Source organism: Maniola jurtina, chromosome 5 (assembly GCF_905333055.1).
Source record: "Maniola jurtina chromosome 5, ilManJurt1.1, whole genome shotgun sequence".
NCBI classification, from domain to species: Eukaryota; Metazoa; Arthropoda; class Insecta; order Lepidoptera; family Nymphalidae; genus Maniola; species Maniola jurtina.
In genome coordinates, this window is record NC_060033.1 from 8,496,617 (window position 1) to 8,506,217 (window position 9,601).

Below are 9,601 nucleotides of genomic sequence, written 5' to 3' on the forward strand. Positions count from 1 at the left end.
GTTTCATTCAATGTTTTCTATCATAAAACTAGATTTGTAATTTTATTTATATGCTAAAAAGTTAGGCACTTACCTACCTACCTGCTTACTAAATCTAAAAACTGGAGCACCTAAACGAAATACAATACGAAAACAATTGCTCGTTACACCTACTCAAATAGAAATTAAAATACCAACAGCTTATTAGCAATGGCGTTACTTTTAATTTTATTTAGCTGTTTCATTGTGACGTTTATAAGCGTTTTAGCGCACCAGGAGCAGTTGGTGACAACTGATGTGTCCAGGATGTCAGATGATAGTAAGTTACTCTCTTACAATGGAACAAGCCCTTGTAGGTTCTTATGACGTAGATAAGACTAAGGGTATCTTAGCCACAGCTTCTACAAAAGTGGTAAATGGCTGTGACGTGACACGGACACATATCTCTTCCAAAAACTGGCATAAGTTACACCACGTTATAATTAGGTACATCTACAGCATCTTAGCATTAGAAACCTGCACAGCTGCCATCTAGTTAATAAAAAAATGTCTTTGAAGTAACTTTATTCAAATCTAATGAAGAAACGGCATATCTATTGAGGGGACACTCGCAATCGTGCCCAGGGACTCCTAGGAGTAACTACCCCCATTTATGAACAGATTTAGTCTATAAAAATAATATTGAAATAAATCATCAAATAATTCATTAGTGGAAGAAGAGCAAATACTCCGACGACATAGTCACAAAAGGGAATGGCAATACGAAGGAATCCCTATAGAATTGCCTCGCAGAAGAAATATTGACGAGAGAACCCCTGGCAGTAAGTATGCGCTGCCTTTTATCTTTTCATCCGACTTTGGAAGAGTTACAGTTTTTTGCAATTTGTTTTTGTCTATATTCACCTATTTCATAGTATATCGTAAACTTCTCATTAGATTTTTGATAATTAATTATCATTAGAAGTAACAAGCTGATTCGCTGTTCTGTGACAGGGGCATAACTCATGATTCATGAAATGCCAATAAATATACCTACTTACGAGTACCACACGGCAGGCATGACGCAAAAATAGAGATCGAAATCCATTGAAAAGTTACTCTGTGCGAAACCAGAGCTTGCCAGCTAGACTATAGTAGGTCATATGTTTTGAGAGTAGATATATTGCTAAAACCAAATAAGTCTTTATTGGCCTGGGTGGGTCCATGGTGGAACTTATTAGGTTTATCAGTATAACCCTCGATTTTATCATATCAGCGCCAAAGACTACCTTGGAGCAACCGCTAGACCACCGCTTCCGTCGAATTTACAATGCGGACGAAGTGGCTAATATTGAGGACTACCCGTTTCTCGCTGCTCTATTGGTGAACAACCAGCTGTGGTGCGGCGGCGCTATCATCGACTCGGACAAGATTTTAACGGCTGCACACTGTTTACAGCTGTAAGAAATTTAAATAATGCTAGTTGATTTTTTCGCAATAATGAGTTTACTATTATTCCTATATTTTGAATGATTGTGTAGGCAGCAGCGTGCAGGTGATATAGGCATCAAGGCACTGCTTGAGCGAGTCGAAATATCTCATGACACACTTCTGCCATACAATAGGGACTTGCCTAAGTAATGCCTATTGTCTACCATGGCTTCAAACACTATGACCACTGTGTGTGGACTGGTGGTTCGATCCGGCTAACTTTTGGATTTATGAGTAGGTATTTTATGCAATAATTAAATATCACAGTGAAGGAAAACGTGAGGAAACCGATGCTTGAGAGTTCTTCAAATGTTCGCGGTGTCTTGCCAATCCGCACTTGGTTACTCCACTAAACCTAAACTAAAGATGACCGATGGAATGGATACCATACCTAATATCCATTTAAGCTCTACCTCAATGGGCGCACCGCCGGCGTTATAATGTAACTCAAAATAATATTGGTATTCTGCTTCCACAGGCAATATAATAACAGATTCTTCCGAGAATACGTCAAAATGTTAACTGTCCGAATCGGCTCCTCCAACGCGACCGCCGGTGGCGAGGTTTACAAAGTTACAGAGATCTTCTTCCATCCCAACTATAAACCAAATACTCTGGAATTCAATTTTGCAGTCTTGCGATTGCATAAAAATATATCGTATGAAAAAGACGATATAAGAGTAGAGAAGATAGATTATTCCAAGGACAAAAATGTGCCAACTGATAGCCATATTACATTTCTTGGATGGGGTTCAGTTTTAGTAAGTTTGGTTAATAACGTACATAGGTAGACTTACTTGATATGCTTTGGTATCTAAAATAATATGTAGTCTCTCTACGTAGTAAGTAATCCTCAGGAGTCGTCAGTCGTCATCCATTCAGCACAAGTATAGATGATACTCGTATTATGCCCTGTCGCAACTTGGACGTTAGGTACCTACCTACCAAAAATACCCCAAAAAAAAGATGCTAGAGATTCCACGACTTTTCATAAGTAGCTAGAATGTGAAATAAGCAAATTGCCTACACTGAGCTGGTCACTGAGCCTCAAACTGCAAGAATATGATGGCAAAACTCGTACTTACTTAATTTTTTTTGGATGGCAAGTTATAACTCATTTCAGACTTCAGGTGGTTTAGGCGGTCAAGTACTCCTCCAAAAGTTGGATCTGCCTATCTACGACCTTGCAGATTGCCAGGAAGTTTACGGACGGTAATACTTATTGCATTATTTTGTTGGTAACTGTAGGAAAAATGGGGGGAAAAAAATGTAACACAGTGTGGGACGTCCTCGAAGGTGGCGGGGAGCGGGTGGATGAGTAAGGCCGGAGGACCGTGTTTGAACGCTCGCGCTGACCGCTCTTGGAAAGGCTTATGTCCAGCAGTGGACGCATACATGCTGATACAATGAAATGGAATATAATGTAGGAAAAATACAGCTACATCCGATAAAAAGAGATCGGACGAAAGTGAAGATGATGAATCTGCGCACATGTACCTATGCTGTACTTTCCTACCAAAGGCATATACGTATACGTATACATAAAAGGTACATGGCTACTTAACTATGAGGATAACTAAATAACTAAATATCGGGTATCTATTATTTTCCAGAAATCTTGTCACACGAACTAACTTCTGTGCAGGGTACATAACACTCGCCAAGAATGTTTGTAACGTAAGTACCTACGAGATATTAGATATCTAGGTAAGTACCTACCTAGATATCCCGTTCCGTACCCGTTATCTACATTATGTGTAAACTTGTAGGTACTAAAGATGAAGGCACACAGGCGCACTTAGGTTCAAATCTATAGAGCGCACTTAGACTTAGCTCAGACTTAGTTTCAGTTAAAACGAGACAGATTTGTGCGATTTATATGAGTCTCGTTTTAACAGTGTCTTAAGCCTGAGCTAAGTCAAAGTGTTCTCTATAAATTTCAACCTTACACTTATGCGGACGGCGATCGTCTCTTTAGCTTCTACTATATCCTTGGTATACCTTATCTGCTAGGTGGATACCTAAACTGAAATCATCAGAGCTTTTACTTCGTTTCAGCACGACGCAGGTGGGCCGGCTATTATGGACGGCCGCTTAGTCGGCATTCTGTCGTTCTCCTCAAAGCGCTGCGACCAGCCGGACCAGCCAGCCGTGTTCTCTTCCGTTGGAGCGATCGCACCGTGGCTGGATACGCTTGGCGAAAAGAAGTTTTCGCTCACGTAATTAGGAAGTGTATTTAGCGCCGCCAATACATACTTATACCAAAGTCTTAAACAAACCATGCGACAACACGGCAACACGACACACAGCGCGCGTATGTGTGTACAATTTGTATTACAAGGAACTATATTTTTTAACCCCTGACCCAAAAAGAAGGGTGTTTGACGTGTGTATCTGTATGAGGCATCGTAGCTGCTAAACTAATGAACCGATTTCAATTTAGTTTTTTTTTTTGTTTGAAAGGTGGCTTGATCGAGAGTGTTCTTAGCTATAATTCAAGAAAATCGGTTCAGCCGTTTGAAAGTTATCAGCTCTTTTCTAGTTACTGTAACTTTCACTTGTCGGGGGTGTTATAAATTTTTAATTTACACTTGTGCAGTAAAATTTGATTCGCCAACTACATATACTAACTACATACACTACACATACTATATATACTAATTACTATACATACATACACTATATATACTATACATATACATATACTATATATACTAACATTTCAATCCTAAAAACGTAACTATCTTATCTTATCAGATAAGTATGTTAAGTTGTCGCCCTACCTGCTTAAGTTTTTGGTTTGAGGCCTACAAAGATTATTAAAAAAAAAACTGATCTAGTGCGAGTCGGATTCGCACACGAAGGGATCCGTACCATCATACAAAAAATAACAACGCATTGTGATGCAACAATTCATGGTTTCCGGAGCTTTTCGTTTACTTGTGCTATAAGTGCTATCTGCCGAATTTCATGATTCTAGGTTAACGGGATGTACTTATCAGGTTTTTCTGATAAACACGACGGACAGACAGGCAGACAACAAAGTGATGCTATAAGGGTTCTGTTTTTCCTTTTGACGTACGGAACCCTAAAAATGGATAGAATCATTTATTTAAGACTAGAGTGTTTTACTATTAAAATCATAAAACTGCTTTTTACAGGAACTCCATCATAAAAAGCCCTGATTGGATCTCTAAAGTGGAATAAAACAACAATATTACATTAGCAATATATTTCCTCTAATACTGTACACCACAATGATACGTAACAAGAAAAAAACATTTCAATCTTCTTTTTAAAACTTCATATATTTCTACTCAACATACAACATGAATAACATACAATTTTAAAATACAAGTTTTTTTGTGTGTTCTTAAACGGATCCCCACGTTTTTTCTTGGAATGATATCGAGCTGATTTCGATTTGATAAGTTAACATTGGTTAATAATATTAAAAATGGCAATTTAAGCTATTATTTTATTTATTTACAGCAAATGGCAACCATAATAATTTATTGGGTGCATTTGTCGCACTCTAACTGTGAAGTTGGCATTTTATATGCTCTATGTAAAGTTGCTACAGATTATAAACAGAATAATTATTATAACAATAATAACCATATTTGTGTTCGCAAAGATTTAATACGCGGAATAGTATAATTTATGCGTAACTTTAAAGTTTGCTTATGATAAACGGTAATTAACGTGCAGCTCTGGTTTAATATCATACACCAAGTTGAGAATGTCAGTGATTACCTGAAAATTAGAATTCCGATGTTGAATAGGAACAGTTTTTTACATGTAGGTACTGAGGATACCATTGTTGTCCATCAAACAATACCAAATAAATTAAAACCCTCATCTAAACAAACAACTGTGCTAATTTGGTTGTACTTTTCTGCAGATATTCCTTGTGAAAAGAATAGCACTATTTTCCATCATCATCAATAAAAGTCCCTAAATAAATAAAGAAAGGAAAAAAAGTGTAAGGTCGCCATTTAAGCACCTTGGGACCAAAACTATTTTTAGATTTGTCAATTTAAATTTTAGACATTGTTTATAACCAAATTTTTTTTTTTAAAAAAAGAATATTAGCCATGCTAATCATGACTAATACTTCCCTTTCCCCTCCAATTAAGCTTAAAGCCTGTGCCAGGAGTGGGTACGACAATAGTGCAACGGGTGGGGTTTGAACCGCCGACCTTTCGGAATTCAGTCCGCTCCTCAACCGTTGAGCTATTGAGGCTTTAATTGGTTTGGCAAAATCATTTCATCATGAGCAACAATAACCAAAAAATCATGATTTTTAATCACAAATCTATCATCAATCAATTTCTAATTCAATCTATCTGGAAACCATAGTAGCTTAAGAGCATTTTGTAGATCTTGTATGATTGTGTTTTTATCTTTTAAATCATATCAACACGTCTGGACTAATAAAGTTTAACATGCTTACCGCCTCCTGTTGTGTCTGAACCATTTTGTTCATTTCATCAATCTTCACCCTGGTCTCTGCATCAATCTTGGCTGCTACACCTTCCCTTGTGCCCATGTGCTAGAAAGAGCAGAAAAAAGTATGTGATCATTCCATATAAAACTGTCTATCTGTTGATAGCATTGGTAATTTGCCATGCGAAAATGTCTCAAGGCAATCAATCAGCAAAAATTAAATTAAAAATGTTCACTAACCTTGGCTTCAAACTCTTTGAATTGTCTCTCTCGCTCCTGCCTGTACTTCTCAATTTCATCTTGAGCCTCTTCCTTGGCCTGCTTTAGGCGTTTCGCTTTTCCTAAAGAATAAATAATATAATAAATATAGGTGTTAAAATCAACCATGAATCTTTCTTTCAAATGTCTGTGATATAGGCAAGCCCAATTATTGTGAGAAGTCAGGGTGGGCCAACTTTTTGCTGACAATCAGAACCAACGGGTGAACACACACAGGCATAGGATTAGAGTAATGTTTAATTATTATTTAGTATAACTGGCAAAATTTATGCTTTATTTGATTTATGCTTTAAGTATGGTCAAATTATTTATCCTTTCTATTTTTTGGTCATCCTTAGGAAAAGAAAGATCAAATTAAAAATTATTAAATACATATAAAAATTATCATTTGAATGGAAAAATGTCATTATTAAGCTTTATGCCTAGTACTCGCCTATTTGTATGTAGGTAATAAGTATGTGCTGAAGACTATATTGTGAAGAAATGTAGAAAATTGTTATGAGATAAAGAGTTATTGCTACCAAGTGTAGGCTACAATAGAATATTGTCATTAAATTCACTATCATGTGATGAAAGTGGATAAAACAAAACGTTTTAACACATTACAAAAAAAAACTCGCGTTTCGTAATCTGCACTTTCGATATATACCTGCTTGATTGGAAACTAGTGTTGTTAAGAAAAAAGGGTATTTTTACTTCTAACAAGTGCTGCAGCAAACAGGGAAGGGTGTTTCTGATACGCAATTTTTAGACTTACGCTTTCTCGCCTCTGAAACCTTTTCCGCGGCACGTTTTTCGGCAGCCAACAGTTGCTGGATCCCCTGTGTCTGACTCGCCATTTCTGAGGATCACAAAAACTAAGCCGAGCAAGAATCAAGAGCGAGACATAAATCAATAACGTTGCAAGATGTCGATGTGATGGGAGAAGAGAAGTCAAGTCATATGATTTTGATTTTGTCATGTTGTCACTATTGGAGCTGTCATCGACTCGTGCCTTAACGACAGCGTGAAATGAAATGTTTTTCTTTCATTTGAACAAAAATTGTATAATTTTAGCCGCATGATTGAAATGTTATACATATTTCGAAAGATAAATAATTAATAAATAAGCATAAATTTTATATAAAACATATTTTTCTCATACAGGTAGGTATTAACTAACTAGTTAGTTAACTATTAAAAAAATATTAGTACAGACACTCCTAATATTGGTGTGCAGTGTGTACCACAGTGTGGTCTGATCTCTCGCTCTAATTTAGAATAGCGATGGATAGGTACCTATACTGGAACTGACTGGGAAGCGCTCTAAAGGGGCGCCGCGCGTATGTCGGCGGGCGCTGGCGGAGTCCATACTTGTATAAATTTAATAACTTGAAAATATCACAAACTTGACATTGGCTTATCAGAGTAAAGCCAGATTTAAAGAAAAAAAAAAAAAGGTACCTATACATTAAGGTGCATGAGACGGGTCTGTCCGCGAAATTCAAATTTAATTTGGTTTTTCGCAATTTGTAAATTAATACGACAAAGTAGGCTTATGGCGTTCTAATTCCAACAATGGCAGTATCATCTTCACTGGATTACAAAAAAAATCTTTACTTAAAAATCAACATAACTACCTACTAAAAAGGTATATGGCCTATGCATATTAGGTAATTATGGAATGTTACATTCATTATGTTACTTGCAAATGATGAACGTCATTGCACAAAAGTTCGATTTAAAAAACTGCGGTTATTACATAATTATCTTTTTACTTAACTTTTGGGATCACAATTTCATTATTATTTAAATCCTTACGCAAAACCTTTTCTAACAAGTTGAAATCCTCGCCACTATGCCAATGTTACCCGTTCTATTGTACCTAAAAATAAAATGATTAGTTTGGCTAATGAAAGATGACACTAGGCGTTTTTCCAAACTTTTTAGTGGGCAACCATAAAACGTCGATCAACGTCAGCCATTTCTTATGTTAAGTATGACAATTTAACTTTGATACTTGGTTTAAATTCGTAAAAGATATTAATATTATGTTTTCTAAAACCATATCTTTTATTATTAGCACATAGCTCTTATTATATTACGATTGTAAGCGATACGATATTCCATCATTGGTTATGACGACAATAAAACTGGAAGATGTATCAGGGACATCAACGTGCCCGGGAATCATCGTTCCCCCCCCCCGTCCCCCCCCCCGTCCCCCCCTCCGCTTGATGAGGTCTAAAAAACGTAGAGGTTTGTAAAAACGGAGATATCTGAAAACATTACTATGCTGTAATTTAAGCATTAAAAATATTAAATACTAAGTATCAAATTGAGTTATTCAAATTTTTTCACTTTAATTTTAGGGATGCCCTCCGATTTTTTTTTAAAGCGGGCGATTTCAGTCTCTTCATTTCAGTCTCATCATTCATTAGCCAGACTCTATTCGCTATTCTACCTTTACTAGTTTTACTAGCAGGGGACCCAATGGTGTTAATTTTTTTGAAATTTTCTGCGCCAGAAGTGTGAATACTGTTGCGCGTTGCCCCTGCTTCCTGCATTCTTCTTCACTTTTGAACTATTTTCAGACTTTTGTTTCAGCTCACTTCGCTCACCACCTCTCCAGTCAACCCATACCGGTCTCGTTACTCGCAAGCTCGCTTATTTCAAGACTTCCTTTGCGAGCTTCTGGCTTCGCGACTTACAAAAACTAGGGCTAGGCAGGCCGTAGGACAGACAAGCTGCCCGGGTGCTGCAGGTTTTGTTCTGGACCATAGATATTTCCTACTCAGTGTTCCGGACCGATTTCGACCTCATTGTATTTCATCGACGATTATATTATCTAGGTATGCTATTATTATCGCCCGAATGGTAACGGCACTAACCGTAACAAGCACCACTTTTAACGTCAACCCTTACTCCGGGTTAAAAGCAGCTTATGTCCGTTTCCATGATGCCAGCTATCTCTGTACTTGCCTAACGTCAAAATCGATTAACAGAGAGACAGACACGCTTTCACAGTCAAACAATATTAGTAGGCATTGAATATACCTAGTGTCGAATCCATTTGAACGTTATGACTTATGTGCGAGTTACTCATTTAGTTCCATTTAGTTACTCGTAATTCGTAAATCATTGTTTAGCTGTTAAGCCTTATTTTCATGTACCTACTTAAGTACCTATGATGTATGAACTGACATCTAGACCATGCATCTAGACTGGCTTTTATGCACCTAAATAAGTACCTATTATATATTATGAGAATTAATTATTAATATTACTACGCCCCCTACGTCCATGCCTTTAGCATTTTTAGGCAATTTTTCATATTTGAATAATGACATATTGAAAAACGTCATAGTTTCTTTTGTCCTTATCCTTTTCAGAAGAGCTGAATGAAAAGGCCGATATGAGCTACTTTGCTCGATCGCGGGTCACG

General features: G+C 37.0%; 2 protein-coding genes and 1 long non-coding RNA gene across 3 annotated transcripts; 2 read left to right on the plus strand and 1 right to left on the minus strand.

Moving 5' to 3' along the window:
* Nucleotides 1-72: 72 nt before the first annotated feature.
* LOC123865632 (trypsin-7-like) lies at nt 73-4,918 on the plus strand. Its single transcript, XM_045906793.1, has 8 exons — nt 73-298; nt 690-800; nt 1,235-1,418; nt 1,928-2,210; nt 2,573-2,661; nt 3,063-3,126; nt 3,508-3,668; nt 4,611-4,918. Exons 1-8 carry the CDS (start codon nt 190-192, stop codon nt 4,654-4,656), a joined length of 1,047 nt encoding a protein of 348 aa, XP_045762749.1. The 5' UTR covers nt 73-189; the 3' UTR covers nt 4,657-4,918.
* On the minus strand, nt 4,667-7,126 carry LOC123865635 (V-type proton ATPase subunit G). The gene is made up of 4 exons (XM_045906797.1): nt 6,935-7,126; nt 6,139-6,239; nt 5,906-6,004; nt 4,667-5,205 (listed from the first exon to the last, which is right to left on the minus strand). Exons 1-4 carry the CDS (start codon nt 7,014-7,016, stop codon nt 5,134-5,136), a joined length of 354 nt encoding a protein of 117 aa, XP_045762753.1. The 5' UTR covers nt 7,017-7,126; the 3' UTR covers nt 4,667-5,133.
* A 1,235-nt stretch (nt 7,127-8,361) lies between these two features.
* LOC123865637 lies at nt 8,362-9,426 on the plus strand. The gene is made up of 2 exons (XR_006796011.1): nt 8,362-8,415; nt 8,764-9,426. It is a non-coding gene; the product is annotated as an uncharacterized LOC123865637 (long non-coding RNA).
* Nucleotides 9,427-9,601: the final 175 nt, after the last annotated feature.

What these genes read in the sequence shown, in the direction of transcription:
- LOC123865632 (XM_045906793.1), top strand. Translation starts at nt 190, where the DNA reads ATGGCGTTACTTTTAATTTTATTTAGCTGTTTCATTGTGACGTTTATA. An exon ending in GCTGCACACTGTTTACAGCT is followed by an intron (nt 1,419 to 1,927) that starts GTAAGAAATTTA and finishes CTGCTTCCACAG; the next exon opens with GCAATATAATAACAGATTCT. An exon ending in TTGGATGGGGTTCAGTTTTA is followed by an intron (nt 2,211 to 2,572) that starts GTAAGTTTGGTT and finishes AACTCATTTCAG; the next exon opens with ACTTCAGGTGGTTTAGGCGG.
- LOC123865635 (XM_045906797.1), bottom strand. Translation starts at nt 7,016, where the DNA reads ATGGCGAGTCAGACACAGGGGATCCAGCAACTGTTGGCTGCCGAAAAA. An exon ending in TCAAAGAGTTTGAAGCCAAG is followed by an intron (nt 6,005 to 6,138) that starts GTTAGTGAACAT and finishes TGCTCTTTCTAG; the next exon opens with CACATGGGCACAAGGGAAGG. An exon ending in TTCAGACACAACAGGAGGCG is followed by an intron (nt 5,206 to 5,905) that starts GTAAGCATGTTA and finishes TCTAATTTTCAG; the next exon opens with GTAATCACTGACATTCTCAA.